At 34.7% G+C, this 19,173-nt stretch overlaps 1 protein-coding gene across 4 annotated transcripts in view; it reads left to right on the plus strand.

Moving 5' to 3' along the window:
* The first annotated feature begins 382 nt into the window (after positions 1–382).
* The window catches only part of ADAMTS6 (ADAM metallopeptidase with thrombospondin type 1 motif 6), a 331,044-nt gene continuing 312,253 nt past the window's right edge, over positions 383–19,173 (plus strand). For 2 of the 4 annotated variants that reach the window (XM_032279614.1, XM_032279622.1), the window contains exons 1-3: positions 383–1,780; positions 8,863–9,237; positions 11,650–12,014. In XM_032279614.1, the coding sequence (XP_032135505.1) occupies positions 9,141–9,237; positions 11,650–12,014 (462 nt within the window). In that variant the 5' untranslated portion in view covers positions 383–1,780; positions 8,863–9,140. The remainder of the gene's footprint in view (positions 1,781–8,862; positions 9,238–11,649; positions 12,015–19,173) is intronic. The other 2 variants (XR_004269519.1, XM_032279631.1) reach the window with 1 other exon arrangement.

The following is a 19,173-nucleotide window of genomic DNA, read 5'->3' on the forward strand; positions in this document are numbered from 1 at the left end:
TCTTAAAGGGCTCCCTATTTTACACTCAATGGTAGAGACAGATAAATGATGCAGCAGATTACACCGTTGAAAGGCAACGTTTGTCCTGAGCTATTTTCACATTTTTTCCTATTTCCGATTTATGTGCCAGACTTTGTTTGCTTGCTTAGGACATGGAAAACATATTGGGCATTTTCTCCCCAGTTTAATGCCAGTGGCCTTCTCTCAGCAAATGAAAGTGAAAGTGCTACATTGTAGCGGTATTTTATCCTTAAAGTCTGGACTGGCAGCCGGTTTGTAGTGGGGGAGGGAGGGTGGGATTGGGAAGCTTGAAGAACCAGTTTTGAGGTTTTGTTTGTTTATCTTGAGATCGCAGCAGGGTTCCTGTTTTTTCCCTTCCTTTTTTTCGGGGGGTTCCGATTTCAGATTTATTTTCATTTGGGCAGTCATTGAAGTTTCATTCAATGTACTGACTTAAAAAAAATACCCTGCACTTGTAGCTTTTCCCGGTTGCACTTTAAAACACCATCCAGTCTCACCCTCATCTGGAAATAATGCAAGCTTCTCTCTTCCCCCGCTCCCTCCTCCCCTACTTTTTTTTTTTTTTTTTTTTCTTTTAAAGCTCCACATAACCTGAAGTCGATAATCAGATGGAATACGTGCTGGTATTAGTCTACTTTAGTTTACTTTCCCTTTTGATGCTAACCTTACTTGAAGTATTTATAAAACACAGGCATTTTGTACACTTGTATTTACTGAGTCTTGAAGTCCGACTGCGCCACGAATCTAAGCTTTGCTATAAGGTTCCTCAGAAGCACTGTTTACGTGCAAGTTTTAACATATTGATAGTGTGAATTTCAAAAATAAAATTACACAGAGAATGACACCGGAGATCTTAACAATGACATTGGTACATCTGAAGTCATTCATCCTTCTCCCTCCCCCTTCCTTTTTCCAAGAAACAACTAATAGCAAACCAGGATAGAATTTCTAAAAGAGGTTAGAGAAGGAGGAGGAAAAGAGGCGGAGTGAGATAGGAGAGAGAGGTTAGAGAGGCCAGGATTTCTCTCATTCACAGTGTGGAAAAGTTGACATTGTCTAAGCCCTTCTGAATGGCTGGTAGTTGGTTACCCCGATTGTACCTCTACCTCCCCTCCCCCTCCACGTGACGACCCAGGACACATGCGCACCCGACGCAGCCCAGGCACATCTGCAGACTGACGTCAGTGTGCTCTGCCTCCGAGGAAAAGCTGCCAAAATTTTCTCCTGCTGCAATTCAAGTTGGCTGGGGGCCGGTAGTGAGATCTAGGGCTACTTCAACAAAACTTTGCTGCCCTTCCTGCTCCTCTTGTCTTCTTTTCTCCTGATACCTTTTGATGCTCTGCACATGTTATTTGCATAGCAAAGGCACTAAGCTGTCCAGGAAGAGAGGGCACCACTTCCACCCCCAATAAGTCTTTTTTCCCATCTTTTCTTTCTTTTTTCCTTTCCTTTTTTGGGGGTTGGGGAGGGAGAGAAAGGGGTTTGCAAAGGCAGCATCTCTGAGTGATAGCTTGGATGTATTGAAGGCATCTCTTATTCTGCCAAATCGGAAAGTCCGTTCTCTAAAGCCCGGGTTAGCTAGACTATAGGGTTTTATTCTGGCTGCAGAGTAACTGGCTGGTGTGGCTTTGCAAAGGGGGGCAAAAAATAAAAAAAATAAAATAAAAAAAAGTTAGAGAGGAGAGGGAGTACGTGAGTCGTCCAGTGCAATCTCTATTGTCTGAAACTTACTTTTTATCAGAATTTGAAGATGAAAACGGTAAGGAAGACTTAACAATATTCAACGAAGCTTTTTTTTTTTTTTTTTTAAACCAACAACTTGTGCTTTGCTTGTCTTCCGAATAACGCTTAGAAAACTTTTTTCTGTGTGTGTGGTTTTTTTTTTTTTTTTTTTTTTTTAAATGGCAATGAGTGAGCTTGACTGAACTCATTTTACAGATAGAAATCTTTTTAACTCCAAACTTGTCGGGGGTTGTAGAATTCTGGGACTTGCAATTATTTTATGATGCAAAAAAATACGTTTATTTTATGAATATACATGTTTTGTAAAGTGGACTTGATTATGATTATTGTAATCTTTTAACTGATCACCAAATAGTAATCTGGAAAGTAATAATGATGTGTGTGTTTTAAATTGATTTCCAGTTTTCTTAAAGAAAAGTCTTCTGTATTCTGTAGTTTCATGTCAGTGTGGTAAGTCTTCAGACAAGTGCATATTTTATGCCTGGGCTCAGAGGGTAGCATTAATGTGCTAGCTGTAGCCCCGATGCTCTAGGATATGTTAAGCTCTTAATAGGCTAATCAAAGAGATGGAAGCGTGTGTTTTTGATTTACTTTTGGCCACTTGGGACGTGCTAGACTCATAACCCTCTGGAGCCTTGTTTATCGGGGTATGTCTGTATATACGGTGTATGGGACCAAAGTTCAGGGATTGAAGAGGGAGAGCAAGAGTGCTGGAGTGGGTATTGGAAAGCCTCTTTTTGATAATATGTGCTACAATTCCTGTCTTTGATACTTTCTTTCCCTGTACTAGAGGAAAAGTGAGCGAGAGATTGAGAAAGCGCACTGAGAGGGAACAAGAGAGTGAGTTTCTTACTCTTGTTTTTATTTGAGCTGCCGGTGCAACGCGTTTGGGCCAGATGCCAACTGTCTGGGTCACACGCGTTTTATCCAAATAGATTTAGCGCTGCTGTCTGGAAATGGGCTGCTGAATGTTAACTTTAGGATCAACTCAACCAGGGCAGCTCAGACTGTTACCCTCTGTCTGGGCGAAGTGGAATGGTGGGGGCTGGGGGAGGTGACGGTGTGCAGAGCAGAGAGAAAAAGGGAAACTGAACCATTGCTTGGAACTTTAAAAAAGACAATTGAGTGTGATTTTCAACATATTCTTTTTATGTTCAGATGTTTTGGACTAATTTTCTTTTCTTTTTTTCTTTCTTTTTTAGTTTATGTTGATTAGACTGAAATGTTCAGATGTGGGAATGACAGTTTTCAGAATTCATGACAGGGAAAGAAATGTAACACTAAATTAGTGTAGTTGAAAGAAATTAAGAAAATTAATTTTGGAGATAATTGCTTTCTTGTGTTGCAGCAAAGTGATAGCTGCAACCTGGTTTATGTTAATTTTATGCTTAAACGTGATCATTAGTGTTTTGAATTTTTGAAGAATAGCATTTAGAGGCAAATATGTTGATTTCAAACAGATCAAATTCATTCATTTGTCACAAATGGCTGCAAATGAAATCTGTGTAGTGGTCTTAATATTTTTGTGATGCCCAAAAAGAAAAACTTCTACCTCAAGACCTAAAATATTGTAATACTACTCATGTCTGGTTCCAATACCTGTAAGATTAATTCCTACTCCTGTCTACTCTTGGCACTTCCTCTTTCTTTCCTAGTAACCACTAGTAGTTACTAGGATGGGTCTTGATGCCAAATCTTATCAAGTTTGTGACTTTAGTGAGTGAGTGAAGGGAGTTACCATATTAAGAGAGCGTTAACAGCATATTTGGAATATGTGCTGGAGGTAGTGGGGAGAAAAAGTGGGGAAGAGGTGGATAGCTCTCTTGGTTCTGCCAAATAGCATGGTTGATTATCAAGCTAACCTAAAGAGAAAAAAATGTTGTTTCTATTTTTCAGGAAAAGTTATAATACAGATAATGTGTATTTACTTGCTATCTGGAAAAAAGTGTGAGACTACATGTAATTTAGGGCTTGAGTTTTAGAAATCATGGTTTGTATTTTTGCTTTTGGCTAATTTGCATTCCTTGATAAATATGTTTTAGGTAATGTATGAATTTAGTTTCACCTTTCCATGGAAACCAATCTCACAAAGTTTATAAATGGTCTGGAAACCTTTCTACTTAGAGCCTAATTGTGTCCCTAGCATACAGTAGATGATAGTAAGTGTTTGTTGACAGAATAAATGGAAAATGAAATGAGAAGTTAATTTTCATATAAAAATTAAATACCTGAAGGGAGCATGGTATTGTTGCTTCTTCCATGGATAATAAATTAGCCTTAAATAAATAACCAGAATTAAGATGGATGAAAGAAGTTGAGAAGAATGTTATACATGTTCTTTAGCTTCATAATAATAGTTCACAAGAGGAAATTATTACCTTGGCTACTTCCAGATCACTTGAATGAAGTAAAGATGATAGAGGAAAAATCCTACAACCAGGGCAGACTACTGAGGGTATCACTGTAGTGCAAGTTGTCTGATCTTTTTTGTTCTTAGGTAGTGTAGCTTTGATCCATGGAAGCAGGTAAATGATCCCTTAACTCTACTGCCTGATGCATTTGTATTAGAGAAAAAAAGCATATGTGAAATCAAAGTGAAACAGACATTTTCGTTCTGATTTCAAATTTAAAGTAGTTGTAAGTACCGTTATCATGACAAAAGTTCCTTACTCCTTGCTGTAAAAGACAATAAAACTAGTTGATTGACTCCATCATCATATCTAGCTTATTTCACATTTTTGAGGGAAAGAGGAATATGAAACTATTTTTGAAGGAAGGCCTTTGAAAATGATGTTAGATAATGAAGGAAAGAGGGCTGATATTATTTATCCATTAAAGTGAAGTACACAGACACTTTACATCATATGTAATCTAATTTCTTAACAAGTCTTTGTGAGATAGATGTCAATATTACGGTTTTATAGATAAGAAAGCAGATGCAGAGAGGTTAAGTAACTGGGGGTCAAGCCAGGACTCAAAGCCTTTGTGCTTTTCACAACATAATATTTCTGCTATACAATTTAAAAGGTCAATACATTGTGATTTTTGGACAATTGCTTAGTATTTTAATGTTAGTCTGAACTTTGGAAACCATATCTGAAAAAGTCATAGCTTCTACATATTTATGGTGTCTAACCTCCCCACCAGGTGTCAGAAAGTGGGTTAACTCATTCACTTTTATTGTGTAGGTGACTAAGAGTAGTTAGTTGTGTTGATTTTAGTTGAATTATTATTATTATTATTTTTAGATGGAGTCTTGCTCTGCACGCTGGAGTGCAGTGGCGCGATCTTGGGTCACCGCAGCCTCCACCTCCCAGGCTCACGTGATTCTCTTGCCTCAGCCTCCTGAGTAGCTGGGACTATAAGCTCGCACCACCACGACTCGCTAATTTTGTATTTTTAGTGGAGATGAGGTTTTGCAATGTTGGCCAAGCTGGTCTCAAACTCCTGACCTCAGGTGATCCACCCTCTCAGCCTCCCAAAGTGCTGAGATTACAGGTGTGAGCCATCATGCCTGGCCAATTTTAGTTGAATTCTATTTAGTCGACTCATTGACTTAATGTAAGTTTCTTCACTGAGCATGGGAGACCAAAAAAAGTGGGGAGTGACCAAGGGAGTGATAAAAGAGAAAGAAGCTCATGTGCCAGCTACTATATCTAGTGTTGGAACCAATACTATATTACTGATTTGTTTAACTTCAAAGCTCCTGCTTTTTCGACTATATACTAATGTCTTTTTTACTGCAAATCCTTAAATCATGTAGTAGTCTACTTCTGGCCAAGTTACTTTTTTCTCAATGCTGCTGGCTTAGTTAACTTGGGCATTTGCTGGAGAGTAGGTAAGAGTGAAGGTTACAAAACTGTAACAAGTTATACATTTCTCAAGAGAGAAAAATAGTTGCTCCCTAAATGCAGTGAACTGTGTTGTAAGTTTCTCTGTAGTTTCAAAACCCAGAAAAATAGGAGAAAAATGAATGATTCAATCAAATATATCTCCACTGCTAGAAAATTAACTCAAATGTGTTAAGTATATGTTCTTTAAAGGAAGATTATAATCTAATGTATATGAGAGACTCATTTAATGTCAGATGTTATTACTCAGAACACTCCAGTGATTTAAAAAAAAATAAAACAATGAGAATGAATCTTGTTTATGAGGCAACATGTATACTTTAATATTACATGGGAAGGTTTAGAGTATGGAATCTGTATATAAGTAGGTTGGAAACCAAGATAATGGAATTCTTTTTATTACTTTATTACGTTATTGATAATAAATTCTATTTATTACGTTATTGAATAATGGTGTAACTTAACCTCTCTATGGATTTTTACCAGAGAAAGGATATTTAGTACCTGCTATTTTGCCTAAATTAGTGTAGAAGTAATTTCAAGAAGAAACAATGACTGCCTGTGAAGTTGTTAAAAACTATTCACATTAATTAACCAATACCACTTATAAATATCTTATTTGACATTGGTTTTTATTAACTGCTATTGAATGTTTAAATTTGAGTGCCTTAAACTGGAAGTGTGTTACAGTACAAAGAATTTAGACTTTAGAGCCAGACAGCCTTGTGTGAATCTGGGATTTGCTGTTTTATACCTATCTGACTGGTGAGCTTTAGTTTCTTTATTTGTGAATTGGTGGCTGTATTAGTTATCAATTGCTGTGTAACAAATTACCACAAACTTAGTGAGTTAAAGCAATATACATTTATTATCTCACAGTTTCTCTGAGTCAGGAATCTAGGGGTTATGTCCTTAGCTTGAGGGTATCTCATGAGGCTACAAAATGTTGGCAAGGACTAGGGTCTTTACAGAAGGCTTGACTGGGGTAGAACCTGTTTCTAAGCTCATCTATTACTGGAGAGGATTTAGTTTCTTGCATGCTGTTGGACTAAGGGCCTTAGTTCCTTGTTAGTGATATCAAAGGCTGCTCTCAGTTTCTTTGATGTGGGACCCTCCAAATGACAGCTTGCTTCATCTAAAGCAATTAGGTAAAGAGCTGGCTAACAAGATGGAGGTTAGAATCTTTTGTATCTAATAACGAAAGTGACATCCCCTCAATGTTGAGGTATTCTATTGTTTAGAATCAAATTAAGAGGAGGGGAACAAGGGAATGGATATGAGGAAGCCAGATTATTGGAGTCATCAGAATCTTTTCTGCCATAGGGGCAATAATATTTACTTCAAAAGATTGTTTTGGAGATTAAAAGAAGCAATATGTATTTAAAGTTTTTTATTTTTGGTCTGATCTTAAATTATCTTTGTGGTTATTACCTGTTAGTCTTTTGTACGGGAACCAAATTTGCTATCATTACTAATATTGTTTACTATTTCCCATTTTTTTCTTGCCATCCAGACTTTGTGGAATGCACTTCTTCTATTTGTAATGATTACCTCCAGCAATTTGACTTGTAAAATTGTATTCATCTTCCAGGATTTATCTGAAATGCTGATTTTTCCATAAACATTCCTTGATTCATTCTTCTCTGACCCAGAAGTCATCTCTCTCATCTGATGTCCCGTAACAACTTTGGACAAACTTATTATGGCATTTGTCAGTCTGCCTTACATTTTTCCTTGTTATTTAGATTATGACCTCCCTGAGGGCAAGGATTGCATTTTAATCTTTTCTGTTTCCCTTAATCCTTTTCTGTATTCTGATGTTGTTGTAACATCATCTTTTAAACATAGTAGGACAATATTTGTTGATTAATGAATTAGTTTTCCAAGGTTTAGCAGTTTAATAACTTATAGAGACAGATATAAGGAATTTTAAATGGCTGTTGTTTTATGTGTTGTAATAACCAATATTTCTAGCACCATAGGAATGAAGTGTTTCACATAAGTTAATTTTCCAGTTAACTGCAAATACTTTTTACATGCCTAAAGTGATTTTATTTTAACCACTATTCATTTATTCTCTTTTACTCATCCATTTTTTTTAAACAACAAATATATAGTAAGCATTTATTATATGAAAATGTCATATATTAGAGATTTGGAATGAAAATCTTTCTAATATGTTTTGTGTGTTTTCCTAATGTAATTAACAGTACCTTATCTTATTAAAAGCATTTGTCTTCTTATTTTGGACTCAGGCATAGTATTATGAATGTCAGATATTGAACTATATAACATAGTTACACACACTATAGGAACTGTTAAACTATGTAAGACCCATTTGCCTCTACCGCAAATTATATTACTTTGGGGTTCTAAAACTACATTTTAGTTTTTTATTCTTTTTTTTGTGTCACAGTTTTGCTATTTTTGGTTAGTTTTTAAGTCTCTTAGTTATTTTCTTCTTCTAATCTGCTGTATACAGGGAAATCAGGCAGCCAAGTATGCTATTCTGTATCAAGTGTGAATGCAGACTGAGTGAGATTGTTAGTTGAAAGTCAAATACATGAGATAGGACTTAAAATCTGTTGTGGTATCTGAAGTGAAGTTTTAAAAATTTCTTTTCTTTTAAGTTACATTCCAGAGAGTTGAAATTGACTCATGAGTTGCCTTATAAATCACACAAGACTTCCAAGTAAAGTCAAGGGTTATAGTTCAACTTTTTAGAAGTTTAGTTTCTGATACTGTCTTAGTATTCACAGATGGCTGCTAAATGTCACTGTATTTGTAAATCTACTTTGTCAGAAAAAAAATAATGGGTGCCTTATAAAGCAACACAACAATATCTGGATATGAATGTGTTTAAAAAGCATGTTATGCAATGGGATTACATATTGTTTGTCACATAAAATAACTAAGGTAGTGAAGTCAGCCTACTTTTTATTTTATCAATGGGAAGTTAACTCACTGCCCATCATTGTTATCTTCAAAGTTTTTAAAATAGAATTATGATTTTTCTTTAGATTTCTTCTTTGATTATTAAGTAGCTCTGGCATGCTGATAACCATTTAGGTCTCTAATTCTGTGTCTAATCTTGTGAATGTTTATTTAGACTATAAAGAATAACAATGGTCTAATTTAGCTATATTATTTTGTAGTTATGTACTTTGGCAAGCATTCAGTAATATATAGGACTTGGATTTTTTCATTCTGGATATTTTTCAGTTAACTTAAAATTTTTTTTTTCTAGGTTAAAAAATGGCCATACTTTAGTAACTAATCAGCCTAATGCTTTGCTTATGAAAACTTTTACCATCATTATTTTTTCACTTTGGATTGAGAAAATGAATCCAGATATAGAAGAAAGTGCAGGATGTTGGATAAAAGTGCCTCTTAAGCAGTGGAACATCTAAGAACTAATTTTCAAGAAGTTTTAAAGAAATAAAATTGTTATGCTTCGATTTTGGTATGGTATTGACTCTTTAGCACATAGGTAGCCCTCAAAAAAATCATCCAGTTTTCTAAATTATGGAAATTTTGTGGAAGACGTTGACCTGGATTTTGAGCCTCATCATGGCTTCATCGGAAGTTCATAGTGACCACAGGCTTTCATACAATTCTCAAGGTAGGATTCTTGCCTTTGAAACTGACCCAAAATATTGCTATTAAGTGGACAAGAAAAGATTCTGCATATTTAGTTTGGGTGGATACTTTTTTTCTTAGATATGTAGTGATAGGAATAGAGGCCTACTGTGTCAAATCAGTGCTAGTTTCCTAAACGTTAAGTGCTATGTGTCGTTTAACTTTTCCTACTGGTATTTAACACCCAGGGGATTTTAGAGTTGCCTGGTCTTTCTTGGAAAATGATAGACCCCAGGCCTTGTTCTTCTAAACTTAAACTTTAATAAACTTCTTCATTACTAGAGTTTATGGGCAAGGACATGTTCAAAGAGAATCCAGACATTTATGCTGTGGAAGAAGAAACCAGATAAATTATAATACAAGACCTTTTAATATGAACTCTTTGTGAAAAAGTACTTTTCCAAATGTAAGAATTCTGATCTAATGACTAGAATCTGGATAAAACAGTAAGAGTTGTAAGAAGTGCAACTTTTCATGTTCTAATCCTTATAATCTTAATCTATGGAATTGAGCTTTACGTCATAGGAATGGTCTTAACAAAACAGGCCCAGGAGTAAATGTCATTTTGTTTTCCATGAATCAGACCAATCCTTATAGAATTATTGAAAGGCATATCTTTTGGATTTCTCTCCCACGAATACATAGTAACAGATAATTTATTGGTGCCAATGAACCAGATTTTCAAACTATTACAGATTGATGTATGTGTCTAGAAGTCCATGTATAAAAAGTATGGCTCTCAAAGTAAATCAGTGAAGCCATGGCATTTAGTATGAACTCTAATTTTTTATAAGAAGTGAAATAAATACTGTCTTTTAATTTATTTACATTGGGTTATAGTTTTATGGGAGTTTATATTAGTGGGTAAACTCCATGTGTAGACACTGAGGCAATAGCAGACATTTGGTTTCCTTTAGTGGTAAATCTAGCTGAAAGAAGGTACGGCTAAGAAGGTAGATGCATAATATTTAGTACATCTAAGTGAGGAAAATGTGTTTAATAGTCCTCTGAAATTTTAGTCAAGCTGTTTTTAAAATAGCTTTATTGAGATATTACTATACATAACATATAATTCACCCATTTAAGGTATAAAATTCAGTGGTTTTTAGTGTTTTCAGCATTGTACAACTATCACAATAACCTATTTTATCTTACTTTATTTTTTGGCACTAGTGTCATCGCCAACATAATCAATTTTAAAACATTTTCTTCACTCCAAAAATAAGCCTATACTTCTTGGTGGTCACTCCCAAATTCCCTCCAATCCAGCCTTCCCCTCCAGCCGAAGCCAATCTTAAACCTTCTGTCTTTAGAGATTTGCCTATTCTGGATATTTCATATAAATGCAATCATATATGGCATTTTGTGACCTGTTCTTTTACTTAGCGTAATGTTTTAAATGTTAGATAATGAACTTTGATTATCAAGACAGTTATTATGAAGGTTCATTCATGTCATAGTATGCATCAGTATTGCATTTTTGTTGTAAAATAATATTCCATTGTGTGGATATACTAAATTTTGTTTCTCTATTCATCATTTGATGGAAATTTGATTTAATTCCTCTTTTTGAGTATTATGAATAATGCTGGTTACAACATTCACATCTAAATTTTTATGTGGATGTGCGTTTTCATTTCTATTGTGTATATACCTGAGAATAAAATTGCTGGATCATATGATTAACTCCATGTTTAAAATTTTGAGGAATTGTCAGATGGTTTTTCAAAATGGCTACAGCATTTTACATTCCCACTGATGATTTCTTTTCTTTTCTTTGAGATGGAGTCTTGTTCTGTCCCCCAGGCTGGAGTGCAGTGGTGCAATCTCGGCTTACTGCAACCTCCACCTCCTGGGTTCAAGTGATTCTCCTGCCTCGGCCTTGCAAGTAGCTGAGACTACAGGAGCCTGCCACCACGCCTGGCTAATTTTTCGTATTTTTAGTAGAGACAGAGTTTCACTGTATGATGATTTCTTAAAAAATAATAATTTCTACAAGGCTATAGAGATTCTGTTTTGGATAACTTTCAAAAACAGATTCTATCTGAACTAAACTTTTTTCTTTTACATATGTGTGCTTTTCATTGTTTTTTATTTCAATGTAAAATTTTCATATTTCTTATAGAATTTAGCTCTTAGGATCCATGTTTTAAAAATTAAAAAAGTAAAATAGTCCTTCATAAGTAATATTAAAGTAATTGCAACTTAATCTTCAGATTTTAAACTTTTATTCTTTCATTTTTAATACAACTTTTTTTTATACATACCTCACATACAATGATTCATAGTTTTAACTGACATAGTTGTTGTTTATATTGCTGCTTCTTTGTTCCGTTAAATTTTCTTTTCTTCCATGTGTTTTTTTTTCTGGATTCTCTGCCTTGTGATTACAAAGAGGAATTCCTGACTTATCTTGAACACTACCAGCTAACTATTCCAATAAGGGTTGATCAAAATGGAGCATTTCTCAGCTTTACTGTGAAAAATGATAAACACTCAAGGAGAAGACGGAGTATGGACCCTATTGATCCACAGCAGGCAGTATCTAAGTTATTTTTTAAACTTTCAGCCTATGGCAAGCACTTTCATCTAAACTTGACTCTCAATACAGATTTTGTGTCCAAACATTTTACAGTAGAATATTGGGGGAAAGATGGACCCCAGTGGAAACATGATTTTTTAGACAACTGTCATTACACAGGATATTTGCAAGATCAACGTAGTACAACTAAAGTGGCTTTAAGCAACTGTGTTGGGTTGGTAAGTAGATGCTATAATTTTAAACTTCTGATGGGAAAATAAGCTTTCTATGTAAATGTCTTTCCTCAGGTTAAAAAAAATATACATATATAGGTAGTTTAAGTAGGAAGATAATAGTTTAAAATTTTTTGCTATTTCTGCTGCCTTTGATTTTCTTTTTAATAATGTACTGGCTTTTCAAAGAACAGCTTTAACAACTGTTATTAGAAGAGGAATGAACAAAACTTCAGGTTTCCCTTCAGACTTAAGTTTTTCTGTTCAAATGAGATATCTTTTCTGCATAAACAAAACTCAGTCATTTGTGAAGAATTTTAGGGTATGTTTGTATGTATGTGTATTATGGCAGGAAACCATAACACTGATCTTTTTATAATATCTTTCTTTTGGTAGGTGACATATCTTAAAATTACTTTTGAGCTACTTACAGTTCTTGAAGAAAATCTTTTATATGAGGGTCTATGAGATAATTTTTCCATATATTTATATGAAGATTGATGATAAATCTTATTTTACTTAGAAAATGGGTTCCAGGCTGGGTGAGGTGGCTCATGTCTGTAATCCTAGTGTTTTGGAAGGCCAAGATGGGAGGATTGCTTGAGGCTAGGAGATCAAGAACAGCTGGGCAGCATGGCGAGACCCCATTTCTAAAACGATTTTTTGAAGAAAGAATAAAAAAAGAAAACGGGTTCAAGAATACTGGGTTTATCCTGGGCATTTGAGTCCATTCTAGATTAATGGTAAATACAAAGTTCAAAGTTTCACATAGTAATAATTGCAAAACAAAGCAAATTTCCATGCTTTCTCTTCTGTGTCTACCCTGTTCAGTCTAATGTAGATGTTCTGTTAAAGCTGTATCTGTGAAAAGGGTACAAACGTTTTCATGCTCTTTTTCTTTTTCTTTTTTTTTATAACTGTTTTTCTTTCTTATTATAACATACCCATATGCTTATTTCTGTTTCAATATAAAATAACTGTAATTCAAGGTGGATTTAAATAAGTTATAAATTTGGAAGGACTATCAAGAACTACACAATGGAGAAAAACATTTCACTGTAGATGTATATAAAAAAGTGCTCTGATTATCTACTTTCGATCTCTGTAAAGTAAAATGAACCAAAATATTTACTTAGGTTGTAAAATTTAGGTTTAATTTCTAAAATAGAAAAATTGAGCACACTCATTGCTAGTTTCTCTATAATCAGTGTTAGGACTTTATATATAAAACAGATTTATCTTTTTGAATAAAATTATCCAAAATAAATGTGTTCTAAAACTTCTCATATGTTAAAATGACACACTATTAATTATCAAGAAAAATACTATTTCTAGTCATTGACTAATCCCTTTACATTTGGCATTAACATTATGCCATTGCAAGTTTTTACAGGGTGACGAAATGAGCAAATTCAAGATTTAGAAAAAACAAAACTAAACTAATTTCATTGTGGGATTTGAGAGAAGAGTTATTGTAGATATGAAGATAATTTAGAACATTTTGGAGACATTAAGGCCTATTCAAAGTCTATGGCATTGAAAATGAAGATAGAATGAATTTAAACCACATTTTGTGACAAAATTTAAAATATTTCTTGTTAATTTTTTCTTGTTTGACATATAATAAGACAGAGAATACATAGTAGGTAGTTAATACTATTTTAAAAAATTGAAATAGAATTGAAGTAGGTGTGAGATAAAGGAGAGAAAGCAATTGAAGATGGCTGAGATATCTCTCTTGGATGAGAGTATATATGAATGCTGGCCGGGTGCGGTGGCTCAGCCTATAAGCCCAGTACTTTGGGAGGCCAAGGTGGGTGGATCACAAGGTCAAGAGATCGAGACCATCCTGGTCAACATGGTGAAACTCCATCTCTACCAAAAATACAAAAAAAGGAATTAGCTGGGCATGGTGGCGTGCACCTGTAATCCCAGCTACTCAGGAGGCTGAAACAGGAGAATTGCTTGAACCCAGGAAGCGGAGGTTGCAGTGAGCCGAGATTGCACCATTGCACTCCAGCCTGAGAAAAAAGAAAAAAACTCCATCTCAAAAAAAAAAAAAAAAAAAAAAAAAAAGGATATATGAATGTTATGAGTTGAAAAGGAATGTCAGAGGAGAGCTAGATTGGAGAGGAATTTGAAGAGAATGGCTTTGATATAGTAAATGTGAGGAATCTGAATAAATAAAGGTTAAGGATATCTATCTAGTGATATTTGAGAAATATAGCTCTGAAGTTTAGAAAAGGTTTCAATTCTGGAAAATTAATATAGGTGACTTTATAAAATCATGAAACATGCTGTTTGATATCTCAAAAGTGAGAGTAAAGTTGAAAATGGAACCTTTTCTACAATAAAGGAGATGGCAGAATGTTACCTTTTCTTCATCCTTATTGAGACTCTCTGTCTCTTGTTCTCTTTCCTTCTGTTTACTTCATCTCTTATTGACACTGCATGGTCCATGTTAACTAAGTTTGATTACTTGATTAAGGTGTGATCTACCACGTTTGTCCATTGAAGTTACTGTTTTTCTCTTGGCAGTTCATAAGAAATTTGTGAGCAGATATTTCGCACTTTTACACACCAGTTTTAGTAAACTTTACCTTCATTCTTATTTTGTATGTTGTTACCTTTTTCAGTGGTGCTATTTTGGGTTACTGCAACCTCCACCTCCTGGGGATGTTACATTTTTAATCAAATGGAATATGCAAACAAGTGTTTTGTTTTTTTTTTAATTCTACTTTTCAAAGGCCACCACTTTTAATACATTCTGTGTTTTTTATCGTTCTATATAAAATAGTTGTTAATGCAGAGATCATTAGTGTTTTCTAATCCTATCTCCTCACCCATAGTTTTAGTGTTAGGACTCTTGCACCATTCAAAGGACAAAATTTCTAACAATATAGTCTATTAGCTTCATCTAATGTCATATTTTAATTTGCTTTGTATTTGGACCATGGTTTCTTATTCAGGTTTTGTTTTTTTCTGGAGTTTCTATTTACTTTTACTTTTTCTCATTGAGAAAAAAATCATAGTTTCTTTATTAAGTGATTTAATATTTTCCAGTTCCTTAGTCCTTTTGTCTATTGCTTGAAATACATTCCCTTTGTCTTTGGAGACATTTTTCATGGAGCCATTTAATTAATTTCTTGAGCTAATTTCTTGATGTTAGTTTCTGTAACATCTCTCATTTTGGGATTTATTTTTTCCTAAATTAGTTCCATATCTTTCTCTTTCTGAGTTTACATCCTGGATTTGTTGGAGAATATCTTCAAATGATTACCTCAGAACAGGCGCCTGGGAAGTAAAGTTTCTGAGTCTGCGTCTATTTGAAAGGGACCTTATGCAGCCCTCCTATTTGGTTAATAATTTAGCTGAATGTGAAATTATAGGTTCAAAAGTTATCTTCCTTAAAAATGATGGATGGTGGTACTGGGAAAGGGAATATATGAAGCATAAAATTTATTTATATGGTTTTATAGCTTTAAAAAGTGAAAAATACTTAAAGATCTTAAAAGTTAGCATTGTTTCACAGGTAGAAGTCTGCTGCTAGTCTGATTCTTGCCCTTTAATCTTTAAAAATTTTTTCAGTTTAAAACAATTTTCCCTCAGTGAAAGCATGTTCCTTTTATCCTTCCTGTTTCAGGAATTTATGAAACATGGCTAGCTATGGGTTTTATTTCCTAGTTTCTGCTTGGTATTTGATGGGTGCTTTTAATAAAGACCCTCCTTCAGCTTAGAGAAATTAAAAAAATTATTTTCTTAATAATTTTATCTTATTTTTTTCTTCCTTCTACTTTCTTTTTCTGGAATTGGTTCTCTGCTCTCTTATCTTTTTCTCTGTTTCCATTGGTTTTTGTTGTTGTTGTTGTTCTAAGTTCTGTGAGATTTCCTCAATTTTGCCTTCTTTTCCTTCAGTTGATTTAAAAATTACAGGAGTCATATTTCTAATTTTCAAAAATTCTTTCTCTTTTTCTTGGATTTTCTTACATTCTGTTCTTATTTTATGAAAACTGATTATCTTCAGTCCCTCTAAAGATTATAAAGACCATATAGCTTGTTAGAAAAGCACAATAACCCCTTAGACTTTCTGTTCATTTAGTCATGTCCATCGTTGTCATTCTATCCGTTTCATTATTCATTCATTCATTCACAAGTCCTTTCACTAATACTTATAAGTACCTTTCATATTATGGGCACTGTTCTAGGTGCTAGGAGTACAACAGTGAAAAACAAAAATCTCTATTATCATATAGCTTATATTCTAGTAGGGTAGACACAAAATAAGATATTAAATAAAAACTATATTATATTGGATAGCAATAAAAGCTAAGGAGGAAAAAGTATTGAGCAAAGACCTTAAGGAAAAGGAGAAAGGAAATGCTGGCATCTGAGGGATAAAATTTTCAGGTAGAAATTTTCAAGTACGAAGATACGATCTGAGAGTGTTTGCGGAACAGCATAGAGGCCACCATGGTTGTAGCCAAGAGAAAGGGAGGGAGAGTAATGGAAGTTGAGGCCAGAAAGGAAACTGGAAACCAGTTGTAAGACCTTAGGGGACACAAGATAAAATCAATGATAACTACAAGTTCGAGGCCTGAGCAATTAAAATAATGTAGCAGCCATTATCTAAGATGAGAAAGACTCAGGAATTTATGGAGATGAAAAAGCTATTTAAGGAGTAGGTAGGGGGTATGTATCATGAGTTCAGTTGGAGGTGTTAAACTTGAGATGTTGTATAGGATATTGGATAAGCCAGCCTGGAGTTCAGAGGAGAGATATGAATTATAAAGTTATAAATTTGGGAGTCATCAATATAAAGCTGACATTTAAAGCCAAGAGATTATATGAAATTGCTTTGAAGGGAGCATAGGTAGAATAGAGAAGAGGTTTAAGGACTGAGCCCTTGGGCTTCCAAGAGGTCAGGAAGGTCAGAGAGATATAGAAGAAACAATAAAGAACAGAGTAATAAAGTTGAAGGAATATCAGGAAAATGTCCTGGAAGCCAGAAGGAAAGTATTTCAAGGGAAAATGCCGCTGATGAGTCCAAATAACAGTAGCACTGAAAATTCCGTTGAATTTATCATTAAGGAGGTTATTGGTGACCTTAACAAAAGGAGTTTCAATGAAGAAGAGTTTGGAGAAGAGGCAATGACATGATTGGGGTAGATTGAAAATGGAGTGAGAGGAGAGAAAAAGAATATATAGACAGTTATTTCAAGGACTTCCGGAAAAGCAAAAAAATTTTCAGTAGCAGAAGTGGGATCACAGGAGGTTTTGTTTTGTTTGATGAAAATGGGAATGATTATGTTGAGAGAGGAGTACTGGAATGAAGTTCTTGGTAGGTGAGAAAGGATGGAATTTTCCACACAAATGGAATAATTATCTTTATCTAGGAGAATAGATAGTTCATCCATAATAAGAGGAAAAAAGGCTGGGCGCGGTGGCTCATGCCTGTAATCCCAGCACTTTGGGAGGCTGAGGTGGGTGGATCACAAGCTCAGGAGTTCAAGATCAGCCTGACCAAGATGGTGAAACCCCCATCTGTACTAAAAATATAAAAATTAATCGGGTGTGATGGCATATGCCTATAATCTCAACTACTCAGAAGTCTGAGGCAGAAGAATCGCTTGAACCCAGGAAGTGGAGGTTTCAGTGAGCCAAGATTGTGCCACTGCACCCCAGCCTGTGTGACAGAGTGACACTCCGTCTCAAAAAAAAAAAAAAAAAAAAAAGAGGAAAAAATAGGTAATATGGACATACGATGGAGGTAGGTGGGTACTTGTGGTTATAAAAATTTGTAGGAGGTTGTGTAGTGTCTATTGGAGGGGACAGAGGATTAAGTAGAGATGAGAAGACATGTAATAGTTATCCAGAAGAATGGGGTACTGAATGAACTTAATAAATGTATAATTTCTGTGAAGCATTAAAGTTACAGTTTAAATTATTCATGAATTTCAAATGAGACCAGTCAGCATTTTGGTGTATTTTTCTCTGGCTAAATGCAGCTGCAAAGGTACAGGCCCAGCAAAGTTGAATCTAATCAAGGTTGTGGTTTAGCCAGCTGGATTCCATGAAGTAAGAAAGGCGTAAGGAAATTGAAGGTGGAATTGAAGCTTGATTATGGGGGAAGTGAGAACATGACGTCAGTAAAAGATGGTGAAAAGGTGATAGGATCAATGGATTATGGGACCTCATGGGGATAAAAGGACTATCCCTTGGAGTTGGGTATTAGAGAGAGAGTATTAGAAAGATAGAAGAAGGGGATACTTGAAATCGAGATTAGAGAAGACTCCAAATATTGATAATGTTAAAGTCTAGAGTTTGACCATGGGCTTGGTGTTGAAGATAAGGTGAGGGACAAGATATTTGAAGGAGAGGAAGTCAAGGAATTGAGAGGACAGGGAATGAAGAGACCATCTATGTCATTAGTTTCCTAAACTAGGTTCATGGATGGGATTCAGGGGGGATTGTGAACTGAAATGTGCAAATAGCACATCTTTATCTTTATTAATTCTTAACTGAAAGTTAACATTTATCTCAATTTTAAATATAGGTAACAAACCACTATGTTGATAGTAGTACCTGTGACTTTGTCTCTATAGAAACCATAGATATTTTCATATTATTACAGTTTTTGCATGTTCTTAAAAATATTTTTACTCATCATTATTGTGTAATTATGGTAGTTATTAGAGCCACTGAAGATCTTAAAGTGTTACAAAGATTATATGTATTGTATTTTTAAAATATTTTCATAACTATATTTTACTAAATTGATTTTATTTATAATCCTGTATATTTTTTCTGCATTTAAAATATTCTGAGGAGGACTCCTTAGGTTTCACCCTTAGACTTCCAAAGGGATTCAGGGCATATGCATATGCACATAATATTTTAAGAACCTGTGATACAAGAAGATTTTGAAATAAACAAGCATTTCAGGAATGGTGTTGCAGAGAATGACAGCGATCCAGAAATTGTTATCTTTAAGGAGTGAGGGGGCTGACTTGGGAACAATAGATAAATACAACTGGAAAAGGAGGGAGAGGATCATGGCATGCAGCTCAATGCTGGTATTTGTTTGTTGAGGAGGGAGAAAGAATTGTTTGGAAATGACAGTGAGTTGCAAGAACACCTAATCCTACCTTCAGGTCCCATAGGAGGC

The sequence above is a fragment of the Sapajus apella genome, unplaced genomic scaffold, assembly GCF_009761245.1.
Source record: "Sapajus apella isolate SASKATOON/1434 unplaced genomic scaffold, GSC_monkey_1.0 scaffold1, whole genome shotgun sequence".
Taxonomy (NCBI): domain Eukaryota; kingdom Metazoa; phylum Chordata; class Mammalia; order Primates; family Cebidae; genus Sapajus; species Sapajus apella.